The sequence below is a fragment of the Apodemus sylvaticus genome, chromosome 4 (assembly GCF_947179515.1).
Source record: "Apodemus sylvaticus chromosome 4, mApoSyl1.1, whole genome shotgun sequence".
In the NCBI taxonomy this organism is placed as follows: domain Eukaryota; kingdom Metazoa; phylum Chordata; class Mammalia; order Rodentia; family Muridae; genus Apodemus; species Apodemus sylvaticus.
The window spans coordinates 105586436-105614117 of NC_067475.1; the positions used below are offsets into that span (position 1 = coordinate 105586436).

Below are 27682 nucleotides of genomic sequence, written 5' to 3' on the forward strand. Positions count from 1 at the left end.
TATACTATACTTTAAATTACCAATGTATTAATTAAAAGAAAAATGTTTTAAAAGAAACCAGAACTACAAAAACAAAATAAAATTTAGATATTGGGTTTAGGTCTTTCCAAATAGATACGAGAGAATTGAGTTTCATAGACATGAAGTAATACTTATGTGTGTGGTTTGCGAGGAATGGATACTAGGTATTTTCCTTTCTACTCTTCCTTTGGTGCTCTAAAAGTCATGGTATTGATATTGTTTTCTTTCCTTTTTTTTTTTCTTTTTAAGAGTTCAGCCTGGTCATTGTTATCATCTGTATAATGGTCTTAGAGCAAGTCTTCTAGATGACTACCAACTACCAGAAATTTTGAGAACTCCTTTGGAAGAACTTTGTTTGCAAATAAAGGTATATTAGTTGGAAGAATTAGCAAACTGCATGATGTGTGGTATTATAGATTTCACCATTTTTAATAGAAAAGGTATAGTATGAACCTGCAAAGAGGGATTATTTGTATGCACTTCATTTTGCTTGTGTGAGGAAACTACTTGAACTCCCTTTTTGGTATATCAAGTAGTTGTGGGAAATATTAAAAAAGTAGTGCCAGTCCACCCTATACCTAGCTGCTCTCTGCCCGAGGTCTCTAGGGCAGGACTGATGGTTCTCTTGCTGCAGATTCTACTCACATGCCCAGCCATCCACCCCCTGTAGCTTGTCACAAATCCCTTTAACCCAGTAAATCAAAACTCTTGAAGCTTAAAAACAGTCAGATTTACCTGTCAATAAATTCTCAGTTCATAAGATGTCCACACAATAACTTCAGAGCCAATTGATGAATGATATAAATTGCCCACCTAGATAAGACATAGCTACCTGTGGCTATTTAAAGCTATCTGGGATCCGGATTGTCCTGTTCTTCCCCCATCTTCCTGCTTTCTCAGTCCTTTCTCCTCCTCCAGCTCTGAACTTCTAGCTCCGCCTCCCTTTTCCCTGTCCAATCACAGACTTCCTGTTGCACTATATTTAAATTAATTGGGGGAAACTCTGCTACAAGAAGATGTTAATGTTAGCAATGTCTGTCCATCAAACCTATGTTTGGTTCCCACTTTCTATCTGAGAACTTTGCTTTGCTTGATTGAGCAGGTTGCTGTACAAAATTTCTAAACAGTATAGGACATCTAACAGTCAGTAATGTCAGCTTCCCATTCTAATTTTTTTGGTTCAGAGGATTGAACCATGCTTTATATTGGGCAAGCTCTCCCCTGATGAACTTCATTCTTCCCCTCTATTTTTTTTTTTTTGACTTTGAGATGGTCTCAGTAATTTGGTTCCAGCTGACCTTGAACTGTTGATTGTCCTTTCTCAGCCTCCTGAATAACTGGTATTTTAGTCCTGTGTCACCAGATCTGGCTAGCTATTCTTTTTTTTTTTTTTTAATTTTTTTTATTCGATATAATTTATTTACATTTCAAATGATTTCCCCTTTTCTAGCCCCCCCCCCTCCCCGAAAGTCCCATAAGCCCCCTTCTCTTCCCCTGTCCTCCCTCCCACCCCTTCCCACTTCCCCGTTCTGGTTTTGCCGAATACTGTTTCACTGAGTCTTTCCAGAACCAGGGGCCACTCCTCCTTTCTTCTTGTATCTCATTTGATGTGTGGATTGTGTTTTGGGTATTCCAGTTTTCTAGGTTAATAACCACTTATTAGTGAGTGCATACCATGATTCACCTTTTGAGTCTGGGTTACCTCACTTAGTATGATGTTCTCTAGCTCCATCCATTTGCCTAAGAATTTCATGAATTCATTGTTTCTAATGGCTGAATAGTACTCCATTGTGTAGATATACCACATTTTTTGCATCCACTCTTCTGTTGAGGGGTACCTGGGTTCTTTCCAGCATCTGGCAATTATAAATAGGGCTGCTATGAACATAGTAGAGCATGTATCCTTATTACATGGTGGGGAATCCTCTGGATATATGCCCAGGAGTGGTATAGCAGGATCTTCTGGAAGTGAGGTGCCCAGTTTTCGGAGGAACCGCCAGACTGATTTCCAGAGTGGTTGTACCAATTTGCAACCCCACCAGCAGTGGAGGAGTGTTCCTCTTTCTCCACACCCTCTCCAACACCTGCTGTCTCCTGAATTTTTAATCTTAGCCATTCTGACTGGTGTAAGATGAAATCTTAGGGTTGTTTTGATTTGCATTTCCCTAATGACTAATGAAGTTGAGCATTTTTTAAGATGCTTCTCCGCCATCCGAAGTTCTTCAGGTGAGAATTCTTTGTTTAACTCTGTACCCCATTTTTTAATAGGGTTGTTTGGTTTTCTGGAGTCTAACTTCTTGAGTTCTTTATATATATTGGATATTAGCCCTCTATCTGATATAGGATTGGTGAAGATCTTTTCCCAATTTGTTGGTTGCCGATCTGTCCTCTTGATGGTGTCCTTTGCCTTACAGAAACTCTGTAACCTTATGAGGTCCCATTTGTCAATTCTTGCTCTTAGAGCATACGCTATTGGTGTTCTGTTCAGAAACTTTCTCCCTGTACCGATGTCCTCAAGGGTCTTCCCCAGTTTCTTTTCTATTAGCTTCACAGTGTCTGGCTTTATGTGGAGGTCCTTGATCCATTTGGATTTGAGCTTAGTACAAGGAGACAAGGATGGATCAATTCGCATTCTTCTGCATGCTGACCTCCAGTTGAACCAGCACCACTTGTTGAAAAGGCTATCTTTTTTCCATTGGATGTTTTTAGCCTCTTTGTCGAGGATCAAGTGGCCATAGGTGTGTGGGTTCATTTCTGGATCTTCAATCCTGTTCCATTGATCCTCCTGCCTGTCACTGTACCAATACCATGCAGTTTTTAACACTATTGCTCTGTAGTATTGCTTGAGGTCAGGGATACTGATTCCCCCAGATTTTCTTTTGTTGCTGAGAATAGTTTTAGCTATCCTGGGTTTTTTGTTGTTCCAGATGAATTTGATAATTGCTCTTTCTAACTCTGTGAAGAATTGAGTTGGGATTTTGATGGGTATTGCATTGAATCTGTATATTGCTTTTGGCAAAATGGCCATTTTAACTATATTGATTCTACCGATCCATGAGCATGGGAGGTTTTCCCATTTTTTGAGGTCTTCTTCCATTTCCTTCTTCAGAGTCTTGAAGTTCTTGTCATACAGATCTTTCACATGTTTGGTAAGAGTCACCCCAAGATACTTTATACTGTTTGTGGCTATTGTGAAGGGGGTCATTTCCCTAATTTCTTTCTCAGCCTGCTTATCCTTTGAGTATAGGAAGGCCACTGATTTGCTTGAGTTGATTTTATAGCCTGCCACTTTGCTGAAGTTGTTTATCAGCTGTAGGAGCTCTCTAGTGGAGTTTTTTGGGTCACTTAGGTAGACTGTCATGTCGTCTGCAAATAATGATAGTTTGACTTCTTCCTTTCCAATTTGTATCCCTTTGACCTCCTTATGTTGTCGAATTGCCTGAGCTAGTACCTCAAGTACAATATTGAAAAGATAGGGAGAAAGGGGGCAGCGTTGTCTGGTCCCTGATTTCAGTGGGATTGCTTCAAGTTTCTCTCCATTTAGTTTGATGCTGGCTACCGGTTTGCTGTATATTGCTTTTACTATGTTTAGGTATGGGCCTTGAATTCCTGTTCTCTCCAAGACTTTAAGCATGAAAGGATGCTGAATTTTGTCAAATGCTTTTTCAGCATCCAATGAAATGACCATGTGGTTTTGTTCTTTGAGTTTGTTTATGTAGTGGATTGTATTGATGGATTTCCGTATATTGAACCAACCCTGCATTCCCAGGATAAACTGGCTAGCTATTCTTATATCTTCAAATATTATATTCATATTCTCTATCTATCTATCTATCTATCTCTCGTGTATATGCTCATGCTCCACTAACCCTATTTCTAAGGCAATCAGTAATCAATCTGAGAATTTTTTAACTTGATAATTTTTCTCATTAGTAGATTTGCTCTTAGAAAGTGTGATGTAAGCTTTTGAATACATGTTTTATGACCTTTTGACCCATATAACTCTATTTGTCTTCACAGATCTTGAGGCTGGGTGGAATTGCTTATTTTCTGAGTAGGTTAATGGATCCCCCATCAAATGAGGCAGTAGTGCTCTCCATAAAACACCTAATAGAACTGGTAAGTTTGATTTTTTTTTTTTTAAGTGTAACTTGGATTTATCATGTTAAAACACTCAAGAGTAGAGCACTTTCAGATTTGATATGACACTTTCTCATGTTTTTAAGATACAAGTCTTCCTGAGCTTTATTTATTGCAATTCTGTCTTAAAATTACATGAAATCTTGAACATTTTCTTTAGTGGTCTCCATGTGTTCTTGAAGTAGGTGGTCTAGTCTTCTCTTTCTGATTACCACAATGCTCTGTTGTCAGATTGAAGTAATTTAATTGTAATGTAAACATTTGATAGAGGCAACCCTTATATTTTGAAAGAATATGAACATATGTCTTCTCTGTGATGCTATACATATTCTTTGAACTGTCACTTACTATTATATCTATTATAATATAACCAGAACAAAATTTTCTGGTTTGTTGGACCTTTATATTCTGAGAAACTCTTTAAGTGACTCCATGGTGACAGTCATTTATGTTGAGAGGTACAGGACTGACTGGCCTTGATTAACAACCAGAATAGTGAGGAAAGCACAGGAGATCAGACGTGCTGTCTACTGATGTAGTGGTGATTTAAACTGATCAGTTAGAAATTCATTGCCTTAGTTATCTTCACAAATACATACCCTTTGCAGCACTTCTCTCCTCGGCCATGTAGAGAAAGAACATTTTTACTGCTCGGTAAAGTAACGTTGGCTAGTGCAGGCTTGGAGGGTGCTGAAGACATGTCTCCATATGTCACCAGTTTGGAAACCATCCCTGCAGATAATTCTTTAAATTTGGATTTTGTAGCATTGTAATAGGTGTTTAATATAATACACTGAGTTGATATTTATTCAGTTGTGTCTTTATATTTTTCTGGTATCTTCAGGATACTTTTCTAGCTGCTCTACCAGATGACACAGGGAATTGGGACAGACATCATTCCCATGCATGCCCCTAACCTTCTTCTGCATCATAGACTGTAAACTAGCCTCTTAGGAACCACATTTCACCTGCTTGGTATCTTCAGAACTGCTTTTCCACAGGGGATTTAATTTCTGACCTAACATTTCCATGTTGTAAACTCATTGTGTTTGTATAACTTAGCCTCTGCTGACATTAAAATTGACTTATTTGTTTGTTTGTGAAGGTACTTAAAACAATGCTTGAGGGATTTGGAGTTTAAGAGAATGAATAGTGGCCTGTATGCTTGTAGCTAACTACTTTAGCTTTTGTGGAGTGTTTTGCTGGGCCTCCTGTAAAAGCAGACTCTTTCCTTTCAGAGTGCTTTGGATAAGCAAGAAGAGTTGACACCACTTGGCGTCCATTTAGCCCGACTGCCTGTTGAGCCACATATTGGAAAAATGATTCTCTTTGGAGCTTTGTTCTGTTGCTTAGACCCAGTCCTCACCATTGCTGCCAGTCTCAGCTTTAAAGATCCCTTTGTCATTCCATTGGTAAGAAAGACAGAAACGGGGCTCGACACTTAATGCCAAGCGTGTTTACTGTTCACATCTAGGTTCCATTAGATTTTCAGTAAAATATTATTACATCTGAAAATTGTAAGCTACTACTGTTATTTTTTAGGGAAAAGAAAAGATTGCAGATGCAAGAAGAAAGGAACTGGCAAGGGAAACTAGAAGTGATCACCTGACAGTCGTGAATGCATTTGAGGTAAGGAAACATCTTGACCTGCGTTATAGAAGATCGCTCAGGAGCATGTTGTCAAATACTTTTAAATGACCATTTTTTATCTCAGGGATAAATTGCTGACCATGGTTAAAATTTGGTGAACATTTTATAAAAATGAACTGTCTTATACAAGAGCTCATCTTTATATTTTGGGAAAAGGCTTATATAAAAACTAAGATGGACACAATTGACCAGGTTATCTTGTTTTAAGTATATGATGTTCCTTTGTGTCTTTGCCTTACCCTTATGAAAGTCTGTCCATTAATACCTACTCTTCAATCAGTGATACAGCCTTTTAATAGACCATCAAAATCATATATACATGTGTATATAAACGTATGTACACATTTGCATATGCATATAAATGCAACCCCAGTTCATGTTACCTGTGTATATATGATTTTTAGTGCTTACCATATATTGCTCAGTCTTTTGGCCAAATGACTGATCTATTGGAAAAAGGGGAATTATTAAAATCACCTGCTATTATTGGATTGATTTAATCTTTAATTCTAGTAGTGTAGCTTAATATTTAAAGTTGTTGTTAACAGATGTGTGTTGGCTACAATCATTGTGTTGTTTTTGATGATTGTGCTCTTGGTAGATCTTCCATAGTTTCTCTTGGCGATACTTACTTCTCTCCTTACTCCTCAACCCAACAGATTGGTTCCTGTGTTTTCTTTAGGTTTGGTCTAGTCAGTATAATTTTTTTCGTAGGCTGTTTATGTTTATGTCATGGAAAGTTTTTGCTCCTTCACCTATGATGATTATTTTGCAGGGTATATATTAGTCTAGATTTGCTGTCTTAATCTTTTAGAACTGTATTGCTCCAGAACTCATCTAATCTCTCTTTCCCTGTTTCCTCTCTTTAATTATTATTTTTTAATCTTATTTTACAGTCTAGTCATTATCATCTTCTTGATCCGCCCTCTGACTGTTCCTCATCCCATACTTCCTCCTTACTCCCCACTCCCCACCCCATCTCAAAGAGGATGTCCTCACCCACACCCACACTCATCTCACCAGACCTCCCTAGTTCCAGGGGCCTCAAGTCTTTTGACAGTTAGGTGCGCATCTTCTCTGACTGAGTCCAGACCCGGCAGCCCTCTGCTGTATATGTGTTGGGGACCTCATATCAGCTAGTGTATGCTGCCTGGTTGGTGACTCGGTGTCTGAGAGATCCCAGGGGTCCAGGTTAGTTGAGACTGCTGGTCTTCCTATGGGGTTGCCGTCCCCAGCTTCTTTCAGGTTTCCCTATTTTTAAATTTTAAGTTTTATTTATTTTTGTTGGGGAGTCTGTTGGCAGTGAGGGCAGCTGGTAAGAGTTCTATCTCCCCTTTCCTAATATGGAGATGAAGGGGTCTCACTCTGGTTGTCCAGCTTGCATTCATGGACTTAACCTGCTGAGCTGTCTCGTGGACAGCCTCTCTCCCCCTTTGCTTATTCTAGTTAAGAAATCGTGGATTTAAAGTTGAAAATCTAATGCATTGACATTTATTTTTAATATTGTTTTTTAATGAATGCTTGATATTACAGTGGAAAGATTTTGTGTAAAATATACAGTGCCAGGTACTGGGATCATAAGGAGGGATCTTCATGGTTTTGTCATGTTTCAAAGTTCTTTGACATTTTTACAGAGAAAATGGGACATTAGCAAAGAAATAAACTGTTAGTAAATTAAGATGGAAACTGCTCAGTAGTTTGTGGTATGGTGAACTGTGTGAGTCTCTTTGTTTCTTTTGTCCAATAGGGCTGGGAAGAAGCCAAACGGCGTGGTTTCCGATATGAAAAAGACTACTGCTGGGAATATTTTCTGTCCTCAAACACATTACAGGTAACACTGAAAGATGTACTAGTCCCATAGACTAGTATATACACATATGTTTTGTCCAGTTTTATCTGTAGGAAATGTTAACAACATTCAAAGAGTATGAGTGTGCGTGCGTGTGTGTGTGTGTGTGTGTGTGTAAAGAAATTAACATTTTAATAAAAAAATGTCCGTCATCAGAGAGTGAAAATTAATGTGCCAACTCAGAAAGATAGTGCAGCCCCAAACTACAATGGATGGAGCCTGTTTCACAGCTGCTTCGTAGCACTGGGTTACTGAAAAGATTATCCATTCAGTAAAACAAGGAAAAGAACATAAGCTAATAAAAGTGAACTTTTAAAAGGGACAGACATGTGAATTGCTAAACTAAGAAATCAAGTTGAAGACTAAAGAGTACAACCAAACAGTCTCCTGGAAAGCAGATTTTCCACATAAAAAATGCTTTGTAAGTAGTTAGGGTGTGGATGCAGCTGTAAACAATTAGTGAAAAATTTATTTAAAGTGAAAAATAACAAATTGAAAGACAGGACTGATCTCCACCAGTATTTCATGTGTAGTGTAAACATTCCCAGACACATATCAGAAGCTATTCCCTGAAATGGAATAGCAAAATGTATGGAAAGATGCCTAAATCCAGGTTGTCTATGTGAATAGCATATCCAGTTGAGTCGTAAGCCAATTGTAAAGAGAAAGAACTAGTATTGAAGAAAGCACTAAAGAAATGCTGTCCTCTGGGATCCTGAAAACAGCCACTGACAGAAATCATGACGATTTCAGCAGTGGAGCTTGCATGTTGCATGATTGACAGTGCACATTGGAGTTGTTTAAAATACAGAAGGAACACACAGTAGTGATGGAAACTGCACAGTGAGGATTGCATGTAGAGACAGTTGCCCTAAATACCTATAATGACCATGAGGAAGTACTTATCAATTCATTTAGAAGAATTACATGGGCAAACTTAAGTTATGCCTTTTGTAAAACGAACAGTTGCATTTAACCAATGTTACCTATTATAATTTTTTTGTTGAACTTGAAGATGCTCTTTAGATGTTTCTCTAGTTGTGAAAACAGATTAATCTGTACCGGTTTCATTTCTGTAGAACTAAAATGAACTAAAGTTAATTGTGTTTTATAAAAACATTTGGTTCTGGGCTAGAGAGATGGCTCAGTGGTTAAGAGCACTGACTGCTCTTCTAAAGGTCCTGAGTTCAAATTCCAGCAACCACATGGTGGCTCACAACCATCTGTAATGAGATCTGATGCCCTCTTCTGGGGTGTTTGAAGACAGCTACAGTGTACTTACATATAATAAATAAATAAATCTTAAAAAAAAAAAAAGCTGGGCAGTGGTGGTGCACACCTGTAATCCCAGCACTCTGGGAGGCAGAGGCAGGTGGATTTCTGAGTTCGAGGCCAGCCTGGTCTACAGAGTGAGTTCCAGGACAGCCAGGGCTATACAGAGAAACCCTGTCTCAAAAAAAAAAAAAAAATACCTTTGGTTCAGTCTTACTTGCAACCTAGGCTGACCTGGAGCCTTTGGTTCTTTTGTCTGAGCCTCAAGTTGTTTGAAATATAGACTTGCCCTGCAGTGCCTAACTAAAAATAGCTTTTATAATTTTAAAAGTTGATCTCAAGGCAGGAGTGGTAGGTATAACATGCCTGTCCTCTTACGTAACTCAGGAAGTGAAGACAGGAATTCAAGGCCAGCCTCAGCTATATAGTGTGAGGCCAGCCTGGGTTATGAGATCCCGTTTCAAAAACCCATTAAACAAAAGCAAGACACAAAATAAATAGGATCTCATTCTTAAACTGTACTTCTTTCCAATTTTTCTGCTGGTGTAAGTTCATGGTGTCTGTTATGACTTTGAAGATAACTGAAGGGAGGGGATAGCTGTTTTCTGCTGTGCTGAGCCACCCAGCATTGCTGTTTCAGGCTTTCTCTTAAGGAAAATGCTCCTGTGCTAGTACGTAACCAGAGTTAAGCTTGGTCATTGTGGGGGTGAGGGGGGGGTGCTTCTACTTCTTTTTAAAAGCACAGTAACCTGCTGAGTTTGAGGACAGTCCAATCTGTCTTGCAAAATGGAGTAATTCTTTAAACATTATTAGATTTTTTTTTTTGTTCCTTATATCATGCAGTTTTTTCCCACCAAAAATAATTTAGGTTTGTAGGCTGTGTGTCTTAAAAAATATTCATTTGTTATTAGAGTACAGAAGCAACCACAAAGAATATAGAAAGTAGAAATAAAATTTAAAATGTATTTGCAGAAACTTGTTTTTGTGATTTACCTTTTTTTTGTTTGTTTGTTTGTTTTTTTCTGGCTGTCCTGGAACTCACTCTAGACCAGGCTAGCCTTGAACTCAGAAATCCGCCTGCCTCTGCCTTCCAAGTGCTGGGATTAAAGGCGTGTGTTACAAATGCCAGGCTACCAATTCCCTCCTCAAATGATCACATTTAATTGCTGAGCTGGAGAGAGAGCTCAGCAGTTAAAAGCTCTTGCTGCAGAGGATCCAAGTTGGTTCCCATGGTCTTGTAGCTCTTAACTGGCTGTAAGTCTAGCTTTATTATTGGTGGTGTGAAGCCTCTAGGCTTCCACAGGTACCAGGACTCACACGAAATATACACACCCATATCTACTTTGAAATGTATTACATTATTGAACTGTTTTTTGTTTTTTGGTTTTTGGTTTTTTTTTTTGTGAAACAGAAGCTAAACACTAGATTGAGTTGAGTGTGATTTATAGGCCATATTCATGAAAGGTTTCTAGCTGTTACCACTTATTGCTCTTCAGATGCTGCATAACATGAAGGGACAGTTTGCTGAGCATCTTCTTGGAGCTGGGTTTGTAAGCAGTAGAAGTCCCAAAGACCCAAAAGCCAATATAAATTCAGGTAAAGAAAAACAAAACAAAAATAAACACAACAGCAATCACTCGCTGTCAGTGGTCCAAGGCTTCAATATTTCACTTTCCCCCTCTCCTTTTTCTTTCTCTATAGATAATGAGAAGATAATTAAAGCTGTCATCTGTGCCGGTTTATATCCCAAAGTTGCTAAAATCCGACTAAATTTGGGTAAAAAAAGGAAAATGTAAGCATTGAAGATTGTTACAAACTACTCACAGCTCTTTCTTCATCGCTGGAACCCTCTAGTAAAAATGGATTCTTTGCAAGTTTGGTAATTTAGATACGTAGGAATTGTTGAACATAGGGATCTGTCCCTCACAACACAGAGTTAGTCACTTACCTGATCACCTCACCCATTTGCAACTCAGGTTAATGAGAGAGAGAGAGAGAGAGAGAGAGAGAGAGAGAGAGAGAGAGAGAGAGAGAGAGAGAGAGAGAGTTAGTTAGTTAGTTTGATAGCTATTTGAATAAAATTGTAATTCCATTCTTTGGAGAAGTGGAATGTATATCCACATAGCCTTAGCAGCAGTTGGAGATAATAGTGAAGTATATTTCTGCCTCATTGTTTACTCCAGTGTGGGTACTGACAGTCAGGAAGGCCAAGGGGTATTGAATTGTTACCCTTTGGAAGGTAGTAGTCATTAGCTGAGTTCGGTTTATTGATAATTTTATATTTTAATTTGGGTTTATCCTAAAGAATTGATTCCAAATGCTTTTTAATGGGTGTGTGGCAAACAACATAGGTTTTTACTAGCAATGGGGACATTATGGTTTAAAACTGTGTGTTAACGTGTAAAATATTAGTGTTAATATAAGTGAAAACGCTGGGTATCTTGTGATTATACAATTAGAAAGTACAGTCTCTACCCAGAATAACCAGCATTAATATAATATTCTAGGGCTGTGATTCTCAAACTGGGGTGATTCCACCCAAGAAACATTTATAGTAGCTGGATATATGTATTGTTACCATAATTAGAAGAGATCTTTTCATGTTTATTAGACTAGGAATACTATTAAGCATTCTCTATTGTAAACACAGCTCCACAAAACTTAGGGATAGGTTAAATTACAGGGTTATGGGTAAAAGGACAAATTTTAATGGGGCTGAATTATCTATATTGTAAATAATGTAAGTTGGTTCAGGTTTTCTTGGTCTTGTTTGGTTCATTTTGAAGCCTCCAATTCATGCTCCTCCTCACATGTGAGCTATCACACCCCGCTCCCACATCTTCATGGCAGTAGTTTGCTAGATTCCTGTTTCTAACTTTGCTGATAACTTTAATAGAATAATATTAAAATATAAACATTTTATTATCCCCTATTATGAGAGAGGTTCATGAGAAAAAAGACAGTTTTCTTTGGATTAGTGTACTTATTCAATGGTTGGTGCTAGGAGCAGGTACAAATTTTATACCAGAAGATTTTAATACATTTTTACTGGGACACAATTGTGTTTTATTTGTGTGTTGTCTGCTTTCCTGCTTGATTAACAGAGATGGGCCTTATAGACAGAATGTAAGGCCACCAAATCTTAATAAACATTTGGCTCCATACAGAAATTTCCTAACTCCTGGTTTCCAGAATGACAGTGGTTGACTGAGGAAAAAGTTTGTGTTTTTATTCCTAATAATAAATCATAACCATGACAGGATTTGATATATTATGAATCCATAGGACCTTAAAAACTTTGAAGAAGGGATTATGAAGTAGCAAATCCAATATAGTACCATTACCGTTGTTTAAAAATAAACCATGAAATGTCTGAGTGATATTGATGAACAAATTGACTTACAAAATGATTACCAACAAAAAAGTTCTTTCCCTGGGGCCTGTGAGATGGCTTAGTAGGCCGGCACTTGTTACCATATCTGACAACCTGAGCTCCATATCCTGTCCCCCTGAAACCACCATGGCTTTCAGGGAGAATGGCCCTGGTTTTCCCTCTCCATCACACATGCATTCCTTCACACACAAAACAAACAGTGCAGGAAAAAGAATGCCCCTAAGATGTCAGAGTAAATTAAACTGCTAAAACATACTCATCCTGAATATAGATATTTTGAAATTGAGAAAATTGAGTGAGCATTTAAAAACATTTTAAGGAATTGATGAGATGGCTCAGTAGGTAAGACTGGCTGTTCTTTCATAGTCCCAACAGTCTATTCCCAGTACCCACGTGGCCACTCACGGATGTCTGTGACTCCAGGCTTGGGATCTAAAACCCTCTTCTGGCTTCTGTGGGGAGCACACACACATGTGCTGCACATATAGAAATATAGGCAAACACTAATACACCTAAAGTAAATGTTAAAAAAAAAAAAAAAGACAGTTTAAAATCAGTTTAAGCAAAACTCCGTTCAATAGATCTTTAATTTTTAATTTTGGGTTCTTTGGGGAACACAGTTAACCAATGGAAATTTTTAGTTGATTATTTCAGTTATAAATGGTGGGCATTCTCAGTGTAAGCTCCTTCCTAATCCTTTCATGTACTTTATTATTTATTATGTACTGTATACTAATGCCATTAAGGAATAATTCTTCTGAAGTAATGAGGGAGACACTTATGAACTGTATTGTAACTTTTTCAAAGGGTGAAAGTTCACACAAAATCTGATGGTCTGGTTTCTATTCATCCCAAGTCTGTCAATGTGGAGCAGACAGACTTCCACTACAACTGGCTTATCTATCACCTGAAGATGAGGACAAGCAGTGTAAGTGAACATTGAACATAATCGTGTATCCGAATGTCAGTATTGTAGCTCTATAATCTTATACCGTAAAATTAGACTTTTCTTCTCACATAAAGTATAGCTTTTTTTTTTCTATAAGTAGATAGTATAGTACATTATTGACTTGTTTATATGGTCTTCTCTATGAGGCTATTTTCAAAAACTGCTGTCAGGAATTAGTACTGTGTAAAGATTTGTTGGCATGACTGTATAAGTTTAAGTAGTGGTCAGAATAGTGAGTGAGATTTTATTTTTTATTATTTGGATATACAAATAGCAGTCATTTAATGTTTATTGGTTAGTTTTGACATTCAGAAAATGTTCAATTTAGAACAAAAATATAAAATTTCTAAGAATTAGGATAAGTTCACTTAAAGTCTTATTTCTTCAAAATTAATTTTCAAAATCACAGAAGCAAGTTAATACCTATTTTACAAAGAATCTGATTGACATGTGGAATGTTGAACTATGTGATAGTAATCCTTCCCTACTTCCTCATCACATTAACGCTCCTTGCAGATATACCTGTACGACTGTACGGAAGTTTCACCATACTGCCTCTTGTTCTTTGGAGGAGATATTTCCATCCAGAAAGACAAGGATCAGGAAATTATTGCTGTAGATGAATGGATTGTGTTTCAGTCTCCAGAAAGAATTGCCCATCTTGTTAAGGTACTGATGTTAGTGGGTGTCTATTAGGTTGCGTCTAAGTGGACTTGTGAGCCCCAGAGGGCTCAGCCTGTAAGGCAGCTTGCCGCCAAGCCAGAAGACCTCGTGCGTGCACTGGCCTTCGAGCTCCCGTGGAGGAAGCCTGACTGACTCCCAGTGTTTCTCGGACCTCCCCACAGTCCAGGCACACACGGCCTTCAAGATAAATGGTTTTTAAAAAGACTGTTTCTCTATTGCAAGAGAGCCAGTAGTGTTGACTGATCTTAGTTTTCCAAATTACTTTTGATGCAGGTACTACTCTTCCAGTGACTTTAAGGATTAGAGTTTGAATCTTTACCCTTCTTTTTAATAGCTTCTGAAAATCCTTGTCACCACCACAGTCACATTTGTCTTTGCCATATTTTCTAAAAACTCCGTCTTCCCTGATGATTATATCTGCTTCCTTCAACCCTAGGGACTAAGAAAGGAACTGGATAGCCTCCTACAAGAGAAGATCGAATGCCCTCATCCTGTGGACTGGAACGACACTAAGTCCAGAGACTGTGCAGTACTGTCAGCTATTCTAGACTTGATCAAAACACAAGAAAAGGCTACTCCAAGGAACCTGCCCCCACGATCACAGGACGGATATTACAGCTGACAGCTTTCTGTGGTGGCCTAAACCTATCCTGGTGTCCATAATTCCCATTTTTCTTCTTCTTTTTTTTTTTTTTTTAGTTTTTGGCAAAATGCCAAGCCCTGGGTTATGACTTGCTTTTGTGTGTAAGTTAGAAACTTTCATTGGGTAGTAAAGAGTTAATGTGCATGATTAAACAGTGCCATCTAGCTACTATGAAGACATTGGAAAAGCAGTATGCTTTCTGACCTTATCCTCTGTTGTAGATATGTCCACACTTTGGGAGAATTCCCAAAGTTTTAACATTGAGAAATTCCTTTATGCTATTATGCAAAATTAATTTTCTGTCCATAATGACTGTCTAGACAATAAAAATAGAAAGTTGGGCCAAAAAGCAGTATGACATAAGAATTTGAATACAACCACATTTTTTAAAAATGAACTTCTATTATAAGTAAATTTGTTGTAATAAAGCCCAATATTTAATAAAATGTACAATGTATAAATCTCAGCTAGCTTCTTGGTTTGGTTTCTAGAGTTCTACCTATCACTTGGCTCACTTGATTGCTTTATTTGTTTGCTTTTGTTTTTTAACTTTTTAAAAGGTTCTTATGTTACCTACCATCCTGCTCTGTGTAGCACAATGTAGCAACTGAGCACGTGTCTGGATGTGATGCTGGAGGTCCTGTCTCAGCTCAGCCCCTTTTCCTAATCTCAAAGACAGGTAAAGATTGTGAGGACTACATATGGAAATATGTAGAGGGCCACAGACTAGTGTCTGATACATATGGTCCTCACACAGTGCTTGTTTCTATTTGTCCATGAAATGTTTTTTAGCCTTTAGTAATCAATTTCACCATTTTATTTTTTGTACTAAGACCTTGGAGATGGTTGAGCCCAGGGCCTCACACACTAGACTGTTGCATTCCTGAGCCCCATCCTAGCCCTGCAAAGCACCATTGTTATGCCTCTGTACGCTCTTAGTGGGGTGTGACAAAACAAGGCTGCTTTCAGGCTTGTTAAAGCTAGTGTTTTTTCTTACTGCTGCTTTCGGCTTGTTAAAGCTAGTGTTTTTTCTTACTTTTGGACTCCCTTCTTGTTTTCCTGTTGTAGTCCCTACCTCTAGCTTGAAGATGTTGCTTTTGTCCTATCCAAGAGCCAGTGATTGTTCTGAGATGATCAGGTTTGGTCTTATTTCCCTAGTAAGTTGTGAGATGACCAGGACATATGCATAGTACTGCCATGGATTTGCTGCTGATGCTAGTTCAGGTACTGCTACCATGTCTGAGTATATGTCACCTGGCATTGTATACAGAGATTTGAATGTACTGTGTCCTTAGTTTATTCTTTTGGATTGTCTCACCAAGATTGTTGCTCCCTGGTCATAGTGGTGTTGTCACGGTTTTATAGCGTATTAGTTTTGCCCCTAAAGTCAAGGTATGTTTGCAAGCAAGTATTTAGACTCCACAGCAAATGCAAACTTGTTGTCAGAATTGTTTTTACAGATAAGCAGTACACAAAAATAAGTGGTGCCCTGGCAGCGTCTGCAGCTGTCTCTGACAGAGCTAAGCAGGATAGAGGGTGGATTGCCGGTGCTCTGAAGGTTCAGCTTCTTGTTCATAGATTACGACTGCCCCAGAATGACTTGTTCTGTAGTGCTCTTAGAAGAGGTCATTAAGAAGGAAAAGCTGTCTTACGTCACTCTGTACAGCAAGAACAAACTGGAAAAAAACACTGTAACAGAAACTTATGAGTAAAAATGAAATATACTTCTGCATAATGTTTTTAGAGCATTAAGTACATGAATATGGTACCTTCCTATTAATTGACCTGGAAAAAACTGTAATAATTTTAAGTCAATTAATTGCAAAGTGTATTTTGCTGCATTTGTAAAACAAAGTATATTTTTAAATTATTTCAGTATCTGCACCAAGACTAAGTAAATGATGGCATATTTCCTCCCATTTTCAACACTGATGTTATATTTATTCTTAAGTAACTGTAATTATGTTTTTTATCTATATATTTGTAATATATCCTATATGTTAAACAGCATTTTTATTCTGATTTTTTAAAAAACATCTTCATTGAAGAATATTCAAAAATGTATCCAGGAAGGTAAATCATGTTACCATTGTTAGTTTTTTATATTCTTCCATACCAGTTTTAAAGCTTTAAGGTATTGTGTATAATTAACCAATTTAAGAGTATAATTTCACTGTATTTTGTCTACTATATGAAATTGTGTAGCTAGCACCACAGTCTTGATGTAGAACATTCCCATCAACCTAAGATGTTCTTTTGTTGCTTTTACAGGTAACATGCCCTTCCCTGCTTCTACCCTCTGGTGCCCAGGGAGCAGATTTTCGTCAATAGTTTTGCCTTTTCTAGTTTTTCTGGAAATGGATTCGTACAGTCCATGTGTCCAACCTCTTTCACTTAATATAAGCATCGAGATAACTCATGCTTACTGTACATATTAGTAATTTTTATTGTTTAGTATTTTATGGTTATATTATTGTATCCATTTCCCCCTTGGTGGGCTTTCATGTATCTTCAGCGTTTTTGCTGTTAATGAATAAAGCTGCTCTAAATGTGTGTACCCTTGTCATGGTTTTACTTCTTGTGAAAACACTCAAGAGTAAGATAGTTCCAGCAGATGGTAAAGTGTGTCTTTTTTAAAAGATTTTTATTTTTATTCATGAGTATATATAGCTATGTAAATTAATGTGTATGCATGCCTATGTAAATTAATATGCATCACATGTTTGCAGGTATCCGTGGAAACCAAAAGACAGCATGGGATCCTCTGGAGCTGAAATTCCACGTGGTTGTGAGTTGCCATGTAGATGTTGGCCCTGACCTCAAGTCTTTTGTAAGGGCTTTTAATCCTTACCCAGATAACTAAGTCGTCTTTCCAGCCTCCTGGTAAAGTGTGTCTTAAACTACCAAGCTTTCCCGAAGTGGCTATACCACTTTTGCTTGTCCAGTGTCCATTATTTTATTGGGTTTTAGTTTGATTTTTAACATATAGTTAAATATTCTACTTCATTTCTGTCTTAAAGTTTGCTTCAAAGATTAGCCATGAGTGTTTGTCCAGGTGACTAGTTGCTGCTTTGCTTAGTTGTCTTGTATATAGAGTACTTGATTCTTTACCTCATATCAAATGATGGGTTGCAAACTGTTCCTGTCTGGGGAGAAGATTATTTGTTTTAGATGGATATGCTGTTAGTGCCAATTTCTTGACCTAGAGAACCGTCAGATGTGCTTCTTTTCATGTGGAAAACAAGTGCCACAAGAAAATGTCACTAACCATGAGGTAAAGGATAAGGCGCGAGGACCTAATATGGGTGTTGAGAATGCCATGAGGGCAACTGCTTTTGGAAGCATCACAGAACCAGTGCACAGTGCATAGTGAATGAGGTCCAGCCAGTCCTGCAGGATGAGAGGGAGTTTTTTCAATTCTGACTTTCCTTCTAGTTCTTAAATTTGACTAAGATGCCAGGGTACAGAGATGTATAGAATCGTGTTAGTGTAGCCAGCTCTACTGCAGTAACCTTACAGTCATTCCGAGTTGCCCTTGTGATGAGCTTACTGCCAGAGCACCTAGACCATTAGTAGTTAAGGACCTCTTCAACTGCAGAGGTTGTGGGATGGTGGCTGCCTTAGGGGTTCTCTAACTGTGGTGAAACACTATGACAAAAGCAAGTTGGGAAGGAAAGGGTTTATTTGGCTTAGACTTCCACATTGTTCTAATTTAAAGGAGTTTAGGACAGGAACTCAAATAGGGCAAGAGCCTGGAGGCAGGGTCTAAAGCAGAGGCTGTGGAGCTTACTGTCTAGCTCGCTCGTCATGGCTTGCTTGTTCTGGTTCCTTCTAGAATGCAGGACCAACAACCCAGCCACCCAAAATGGGCTAGGCTCTCCTCCATCAAACACTAATTAAAATGCCTTACAGCTGGAGTTGTTTCCAATCAGTCTCTTTGAATATGTTTTTCTCTTGGTTTATTTTCAATTGTTAGAAGCCAGTTGTTTTCCTTAGATTTTAAGATAAAAATAGATGGATGCATACATAGTTTATCCGTTCACTTACTGAAGGGCCACCCTTGTTGCCCACTCTGTGTAGGTGATGATGAAAACAGCTGCTGTAAACATTTATGCACATCTCATGTGTACGTCCTGCTTTTAACTCACTTGGATAAACCCAAGGCTGGGATTATATGGCAGGAAGTGCCAGACTGCCTTCCCAAGGCCTTATTGCCGTTTACCTCCCAGTAAGATTTCCTGTTTCGGTTTCCTCGTGAGTTTCTTGGCCTATGAGGGTCTTACCTTTCAGTAATTTTGTTCTTTTGTTAACAGGGTCTCATTATGTAGACCTGGCTGGCTTGGAACTCAGAGATTCTACCTTCCAGTGTTGAGATTGGGATTATAGATGTATACAGCCATGCTAAGCATGCTGTCCCCTTTCAGCTGTTTGTGTGTGCCTAAGGACATTTGGTCTACAGCTCTGACATCCAAGAGTTGCTTTTTTACCCCTAGCTTTATATGTTCTGTGTTGGGGTTTTGTCTAAGCTCCACCCCACACCTACCTGGCAATAGCCAGGTATGCCCCGCCCCAGAGATCTGGCCCACTATAAGAGGGGCTACTTGTTCCTCCTCTCCCTCTTTGCTCTCTACTCTCCCACACTCTCACCTCTCTGCCCCTGGGGCTCTTCCCCCCCCCCCCACGTGGTCATGGCCGGCCTCCACTCCACTCTCTCTATTCTCTCTCTCTCTCTCTCTCTCTGCCTCTCTCTACCACTAACTCCCATCCCCTATTCTGAATAAACTATTCTATACCATGTCTGTGTGTGTGTGGTCCCTCAGGGGCAGAGGTGCCCAGGCAAGAGCCCGCCTGGACACCTTCCCCCATGCCGCCTAGCCACACTCACCTAACCCCCTATACTCCCCCCTTTTAAGCCCTTCATCCTGTTACCGAAAGTCCTTCATTCTGTGCTCTGGTGAGCTATCCAGATCTTTATTATTGTTTAAAAGTGAAATCATTCCTGGACTTGGAGTTAAAATTTAAGAGTTCCTGGTAGAAATTGGGGTGAATAACTCATATTTTTATTTATTAAAACAATTTTTTGGGTTTGTTGTTGGTTTTTTATTTATTTATTTATTTATTTTTTGGTTTTTTGGATTTGTTTTTGTTTTTGTTTTTTTTCCGAGACAGGGTTTCTCTGTATAACCCTGGCTGTCCCAGAACTCACTCTGTAGACCAGGCTGGCCTCGAACTCAGAAATCCTCCTGCCTCTGCCTCTCAGAGTGCTGGGATTACAGGCGTGCGCCACTACCACCCAGCCTATTAAAACAATTTTTAACTTTAAATACACTTTGATCATATTCTTCACCTCCCTCAAAACCTTCTAGATCCTCTCCCCCTTCTTGCCCACCTAACTTTAAGTTCTTTCTCCAAAAAAGAAACACCCAGTACAACAAAGAACCAACCCCCCAAGAACCCCCTTCTTCTCCCCCTTATTAAAAAAAAAAAAAAAAAAAAAAGCCTACCTAACTAACCAAATAAACAGACACAAACTGTGGAGTCCATTATATTATGTTGGTCAAGTACTCCTGAACATGCGACCTGTCCTGAAATGGTTGGTATGTCTGGAATCATTCCATTAGAGAAAACTGTTTTTTGCCTCTACCAGCAGGTATAAGAGACAGCTTAGTTGTAAACCTCTACCCTGGTGCCTAGGGGTGCCTAGGTTTTCAGGAGCCATTTCTGGTGTAAAACACATAGGGTCTTTTTTTTTTTTTTTAATATTTTTATTTTCTATATTCTTTGTTTACATTCCAAATGATTTCCCCTTTCCCGGATCCCCCCTCCCCATATGTCCCATAAACCTTCTTCTCTCCATCCCTTCTCCAATCACCTCCCTCCTTTTTCTTGTCTTTATATTCCCTTCCCATGCTAGATCAATCCTTTCCAGGATCAGGACCCTCTCCATACTTCTTCATGGGAGTCATTTGTTATGCAATTTGTGCCTTGGGTATTCAGAGCTTCTGGGCTAATTAATATCCACTTATCAGAGATTGCATTCCATGTGTATTCTTTTGTGATTGGGTTACCTCACTTAGGATGATATTTTCCAGATCAAACCATTTGCCTAAAAATTTTGTGAATTCATTGTTTCTAATTGCTGAGTAGTATTCCATTGTGTAAATATACCACATTTTCTGTATCCATTCCTCCTTTGAGGGGCATCTGGGTTCTTTCCAGCTTCTGGCTATTATAAACAAGGCTGCTATGAACATAATGGAGCATGTGTCTTTATTGCATGCCGGGGAATCCTTTGGGTATATGCCCAGGAGAGGTCTTTATTAAGAGCTCTAGAGCATGGTCTCCCATGCCTCCCCCCCCCCCCCCCCAGTGGGTCAGATTGAGCCCTGAGTCTAGGAACTCAGGCTTTTTTTATAATTACAGCAAAGTTGGGGAGTTTCTGTACAGGTCAGCGAGTTCCTATTTTAAAAACTACATTTCTGGTGTAATCTGCAGGAACCAGACATGATGGTCAGGATATCTGTTCTCTGCAGGCTTTCTTAGGTTGTTTCTGTGTACCTTGGTCCTATGTAGCCTGACTGGCTGTTGCTAAGGGGAGTGGGTTGCCATAGAATGTTTGCTCAGGTGGACTTTCTGGTTTTCTTCCTGGCATTGGTCTCTCACAATATGGGGCTTCTCAAAAATGGGGTTGGCTGGGCTTTACCATTTCCTTGCTGTCCTCCATGCCTTCTGGCTCTTACACACATTCTGCCTTTCCTTTTGTGTGGGGTTCCCTGAGCTCCGAGGGAAGGAGACATCCTATTTAGGACTGAGTGTTCCGAGGTCTCTCTAAGTCTGCATAGTGTCTGGCTGTGGGTCTCTCACTGTCCCCATGTGCTGCAGGAGGAAACTTGTTCTTGGATGAACACGGCACTGATCTATGAGTACAGCAGAATACCATTCGGAGTTAGTTCCTTTATCAGTGATATACTTGCAAAACTTTCTCACTTTCTGAGGCTTTTTAGGGAAATTCTAATAAAGGTACCAAGTTTTCTTCTGTTGATTATACCTTTGATGTTGTCTTTATCACCAAAACCAAGGTCAGCTAAAGTTTCTTCTATGATATCTGAAGGAGTAAAAAGCTCTGCTTTTTAACTTTGGGTCTAAGTTAATGCAGATGTCCACTTGTAAGCATAAATTTAACATTCATTAGCATACAGGCATTATCTTCTTTCAGACCTTTAAAGTTCATTTATTTAATGCTGATAAGCATGTAAATGCTGAGTATTTATCCCCTTTCTGTGTCTACCGGAAATGTAGTCAGCTGGAGGGAACCCATTGGCCCAAGATCACTCTCCCCTCCTAGTACTCACCGCGTTCATCTCCTCTAGCAAAATTCCTTTCCTCTGCCCCTCCTCTAGGACTACATTTAAATCTCTGTGGCTACTTCCTCTGTGATTGTTTTTTATATATACACTTTCTTCTAAATCCCTTGGGAGCTTGTTTAACTATCTAATCTCGGGTTAACTATTTCCTATAAATTTCTGTAGTTACCAGATCTCTATTCCATTTTAAAGTATGGCATTACCTCTACAAATAACATTCACGAATATTCCTGTAACCTGATTGTTTTAGGATTCAGTGTTTCTGGGTGGGTTGTGTCAAGGTGTCATGTCTCTTGAGTCTTTGCTGGACCTATGGCCACTTGCTTATAGAAATAACTGAGTTCTGGGGTTGTTTGTTTGCACCAGTGAGGTTTTGGTTTTCCTCTGCTAATGTTAAGAGTCCATTGAGCAAACCTTGTCTTTTAGGCCATTCCAGAGTAAGCTCCTGAGGGACTCAGTCCACAAAAGTTACCATGGCACATACTACACTCTGACATGCATTCTCAAACTGCAAATCAAAGGCGCTCAGCTTGTCTGCGGCTTCCCAGCGCTCTGGACAAAGGGAGCACCGGATAATGCATTCTGGCTGCTTACTAGAAATGCTAGACCCATGCTCTTCATCCCAGGCAGGCTTGAGTAGAAAGATAACAAAGATGTGTTAGACTGCTGAATTATGGTACAAAAAGATCTGACGGATATTGGCTGTCACATGTTCTTTAGCTGTAATAAAGTTGAAAGTATCTGGCATTTTAAGGTTTTATGATGGCTGCTGAAAGCAGAATTCTAAGATAGCTCTGCTAACCTCCACCTCCCTGTGGTTTCCATCATGTATTCTTTGATGTTGCACAGCCAGGGAAATGTACAGATCTAACCAAGGACTAAAATTATTTCTGAAACACTCATTAGCCTACTTTTTAAAAAAGCTAATCTTGAGTTAATCATTGAGAAAATTATTCCATGAGCCTAATTGAATCAGGAATCCTTTAAAGGGGCATTTTCTCCCTCAGACAGCATGAACAGGGAGTTAAATTCCAAGTACTAGTAATAAGCATTCTATTGCTGCCTTAACCATTGAAGGATAATGTAAAACTTGCAGCCTTGTACCTGAGACTTCAAATGTAGGATTCTCGCAGACACTGAGTGAGCATTGCTTCCAGTCATTTTGTGGCAATCTTATACAGGAATAGGAAGCTGATATAGAAGGGTTTGGGTTTTTTCTTCTACTATGATTTACTAGGGGGTAAAACTGCATAAGCACAGAAACAGTAGGACCCATGTCTCAAAAACACCTGTCTCCTAGGACAGCTGATGCCAGCACATAATGCCAACACATCCCCAAGACAAGATGAGCCTTCTATAATTCTAGCTATAGGTAACTTCAGTATAGCTTTTATTTAACCACAAATCCCGAGCCATAAACTTCATACCACAAGTAAATCAAATCACACCAAAAAAAAAAAAGTATATATAAAGTCTTTATAAATTCACAAGCTTTGTTGAAAGTGTACAAGCAATTTCGATTTATTGGAACAAAAGTAACATTTCTGTTTTGCAGGAGTGAAGTCACATTGTACATTTCAAAGAAGGCATAAAAAATGTTAAAAACCATCACAGTTGAAACGCTGTGACTGTTAAATACCTGCTATACAGGAACACTTTAATAACTGTTCAGCTGCTTGACTTAAAGGATGCATATATATCCACACTGTTTAACACTTATAAATTAATTCACAGGATTCATAGTATTATTTTATAGCTCCAAATGGGTATTAGCAAAAATAATACAAAATGACTCCTCTCTCAAGCATCACCTTCTGCCTTAAGTAAAACATAAGATTAAACTACAACTTGTTAGCACTTCTTCTAAAATGTTTGTGACATTACTGAAGAGGAGACAGGTTTCCTGTTTTATAATCCTGGGCCATCTCTTGCTGTAGCTACTGCTATTGCTTCATTCACATGCTTACTCATACCTCCAAGGACTTGGGGCCTGGAATGTCTTTTGCAAGGAATACATCACAGGCAAAAGGAAAGCAACCCAAAGGGAAACGTACCTGGGAGCCTTACTCCCACTTACTGCTGAGGTGAATGGGTTTCAGGGTATGAGCCAAGCACACCTACACTTCTGGAATCTTATGGTTTGGGTGCTGTTTAGACAGGAGCAGGGGCATGGACAAAGATCCAAGCCTGCTGGTAACGTCTTTATAGATTTTACATGGTAAACAGAATAGAGGACTTACAGCTACCAATAAAGTATTTCCCATGTCACTCTTACAAACCATGACCTTTTAATAAACTGTAGTATTGTACATTGTCTCTCCTTGTCCTAGTGGGAAAAAAATGTCTTTTTGGAACTAAGAAATACCAGGTATTTAATGCAATGAATTCCTGCTAACATCAAAATATTTCAAAAGATATCTTGTTGGTATCTTGATACTACCTAAGCTTCATTTTCTCTTTCTGAAGATTGTTAATGTATGTTCCAGCCATTTTAAGTTGAAAACAAGTAGAATTGTCAGGAACCATGTGTTACTGAAGGCAGAGCAATCTTATGTCAGCTCTTTAGCAGTTGACCCGTAATATCCTGTCTTCAGGATGTTCTCACATCTGTGAGCTGTAAATCCCATGTCATCTTAGTAGTTTAGGGTTGTTATGCTATAGTTATCTATGAACAATATTGAATGAGATGGATTTTTAAAAATCCTCACTGGGTAGCGCCTCACCTTCCTTCTAATAAGGAAAATGGTGGCAGAGTTCAAGTGTCAATTTCCCTTTCGTAGAAAGAGGTTTACAAAACATGACAGCTCACCTACCGAACTATTGTTAGTTCTTTTGGAATTAACAGCATTAGGCTAAGACACAAAAAGTATTTACAAAATGGACACTCTTAAAGACAAACTTGCTGATGCTGTGAGACCATACAAAGGAGAAACTCATGGGGAAGAGCAATGTTCTGAGTGAAGTGGAGGCAGAGAGGCCAAGATACAGCATCTTAGGAAACAGTGGAAGTGGTGGGAGCCAAGAATGTTGTTATCCTTGGACGTAGAGGTTTTCAGGAGCATCATTATGCAAGAGCTGAGCTTTGTGAACTAGCTGCATCTGGTAGCTGTTCTTCCAAAGTGCGGAATGGCTTGGCAAGCGTATAGGCAAGTGTTTCCATCCTTTTAATTAAGCAGACTGTGATAACGGTAAAATTAGTCCCCCATTCTACTGGCCATCTGAGAGGTTACACGTTGGTTTCCAGTCCTAGCAAGCGTCCCATCCTCTCCACATTCTTATCAATAGTAGCTTGACATGTTATCTCCTTTGCACATTCCATCGGAAACCAGCCCCGTTCTCCATCTCGCAGTCGTTCCCCTTCATACCAGCCTGCAAGGGAGAACAGGCTTCATTAGACAAGGAATGTCTGCAGATACCATTCTGTGCCAGCTTACTCGGAGAGGGCTTTTTTCTGTGGGTTGGGTACCATGGGTAATAACAGTCAAGAAGAAACTTCAGTGCAATAGATGCCTGTTAAGGTCAAAATACTTAATGTGAAATAGGACAAGGTTGCAAGAATGAGTGATGCACCAGAGACTGAGCATGAGCAAAAGCTCTGAGGGACGAGGCTAAGAGCTGGCTGAGCTCAGAAAGGGAATCCTTTGGGCCACAGCCACAGGAAAGTCTTGCCTTTTTAAGTGAGGGGGCAGGGCACAAAAGTAGTGACTGCAGGGCTGAGAAGGAAAGGAACCTCTATGGTGACTGAATATGTTTCAAAAGTAAACATAGAAAAGAAGCACAGAGGCAGGGTAAGGGGGTTTAAATGCATCACTTCTATATCCCTAGTGCTCTGAGACACTTCTGAGTTGGGACCTGAATTGTCAGGAACTGGGGTTAAGAACAGGAGGAAGTTGAGGCTGCCTTGGAATAGAGGAATTGAAGCATCGCTGTGTCAGGATTTGGAAGGCAGGTGTTCCTGACAAAATGAAACGCTCTGGACTTGAGGCTCTGTGCGCACCAGTCCAGCGGTTCCTATGAGAACAATCCTACTCACCATCGCCAGCCCGCTGATAAATGAGGACCACGTCTGCCACCTGCAGGGAAAGTTCATCTGGCTGTTTGGCAGTGAAAGACCTAATGATTTCCACCTGGGTCAGTGCTGCGGAGGAAAAGGGACATTCTGAGCTGCCAGGGGCTGAGAAACAAAACGTGTACAAAGCAGCAGCATGCATTCACTCACTGCGCTCTGTGATTTCAGGGCTGGCACTGGTGGTCTGAGCTGGGCACCTATGGGAAGTTAAGCCCCATGCCTGATTTTAAATGTTGGGTTCAAGAGGACTCTTATGATGCAAGATGCTCAACAATAGCCTTGACCAAGAGACACTGGTTGTATTACACTCAGGGAAATGGAGGTGAGAGGCAGCAGGCTAAGATTGCATAACTCACACCATCTGCAATGCCTGGAGCTCTAGCTACAGTGACCCGATCCTATCAGCAAGCAGGCATAAAGGCTGTGGCAAAGCCTAGAAATAAGTGAGGGCTCCAGCCTTTGTCCAGGCTAATTCAGAGAGCCCCCCCCCCCCCCAAATACTGATCTGCAACAACACAACCTCAGCAGAGCTGACTGACATGGCTTCGTTATCTGTCTTTAGTGTAAGAGCTGATGTCAAAGCAACCACTTTTGCTTTGACTCTAAAGGCTGTGATCCTTAAGGAGCTCCAGCAAACCACCTCTGCAAGCGGCATCCTAGAGTCCTCCAAGTCATGCAGAAATATGGTGTCATAGTTAAAAGAACATGCACACTATAACACCAGAAGAATAAAATACATCTCCTTGACAGTACCATTTACACTAAAAAAGGATCATGAAAAAAGTAATTTCCTTTTAGAGCAAAAACTTGAAACCAGATCTGGTAGCTCACACCACCCTTTGTGAAGCCGAGGCAAAGACTTGAGTTCAAAGCGGGTCCGGAATAGTGTGAAACAAACCCAGGCTAGGCAGAGCTACACAGCAAGTCTTTTTCTCAAACAAAGCAATAAAAATCAAACCCATCCCAACACTTTTCTGTTTATATTCAAGCCCATTAGTAACCACTAGCTATAAGCACTTTATGGTTCAAGCAGGAATTTCACCCTGTATAATTGACCTTTGTCCTCCCGATAACCCGCAGTGAACCCAATACCTCTGACTTTCAGGTGGAGAAACAAACCCAGAAAAAGTAAGCAGTGATTTTTTTTCATGTTTAGCAACTAACATGGAAGGAATTAACAGCTATACCGGAAGGAATGAAGGATCCTTTTTAAAGTAGGTAAAGATGAAGATAGTGTCGCCAGTCAGTAACCATGCTGGCCAGCAGAGGGCGGAGCCCCTCCGTGTTCCCGGAAACTTACTGGTTCTGTCTGGTGGCTGCTTCCCACTGCTGTGTCCCAGGGCTGTGATCCAGCGGGCTCGCTCACTCCTAAACACAGAGAGCAGGTGCAGTTCAGAATATCCCCTGGACCCTGAAAGTTGTTTATTCTAGACAGCGACTGCAAAACCATTTCCAAAACATAAGGGATCTCAGAGGGTAGGAGACTGACCTTTGAAATGGGTAGGGGTGATTTTTAAAATGAGAACAGTTATCATTGTGAAACAAATATAAATGTGGCTAGTTACTGTGTAGAGGGGATTTCTCATATAACAGTTGGACATTTAATGAAGAACCGATTAGCAACTGAACCAGATACTTAGCACACTC

At 39.6% G+C, this 27682-nt stretch overlaps 2 protein-coding genes across 3 annotated transcripts in view; one reads left to right on the plus strand and one right to left on the minus strand.

Annotated features, from left to right (window-relative positions):
- Positions 1–17155, plus strand: part of Dhx36 (DEAH-box helicase 36) — a 42352-nt gene extending 25197 nt beyond the window's left edge. The window contains exons 16-26 of one of the 2 annotated variants that reach the window (XR_007977514.1): positions 271–388; positions 4042–4140; positions 5400–5573; positions 5704–5790; positions 7559–7642; positions 10429–10528; positions 10634–10724; positions 13134–13254; positions 13792–13944; positions 14396–15281; positions 16874–17155. Coding sequence is in view for 1 of the 2 variants with exons in the window: in XM_052180421.1 (XP_052036381.1) it covers positions 271–388; positions 4042–4140; positions 5400–5573; positions 5704–5790; positions 7559–7642; positions 10429–10528; positions 10634–10724; positions 13134–13254; positions 13792–13944; positions 14396–14581 (1213 nt within the window). In the remaining variant the exon portion in view is untranslated. Of the gene's footprint in view, positions 1–270; positions 389–4041; positions 4141–5399; positions 5574–5703; positions 5791–7558; positions 7643–10428; positions 10529–10633; positions 10725–13133; positions 13255–13791; positions 13945–14395 lie in introns of both variants that reach the window. The other variant, XM_052180421.1, reaches the window with a different exon arrangement.
- A 6273-nt stretch (positions 17156–23428) lies between these two features.
- Positions 23429–27682, minus strand: part of Arhgef26 (Rho guanine nucleotide exchange factor 26) — a 108429-nt gene continuing 104175 nt past the window's right edge. Inside the window, exons 12-14 of the mRNA XM_052180422.1 lie at positions 27336–27403; positions 26000–26104; positions 23429–25335 (exon numbers count right to left, since the gene is read on the minus strand). Of these exons, the coding sequence (XP_052036382.1) occupies positions 25193–25335; positions 26000–26104; positions 27336–27403 (316 nt within the window). The 3' untranslated portion in view covers positions 23429–25192. The remainder of the gene's footprint in view (positions 25336–25999; positions 26105–27335; positions 27404–27682) is intronic.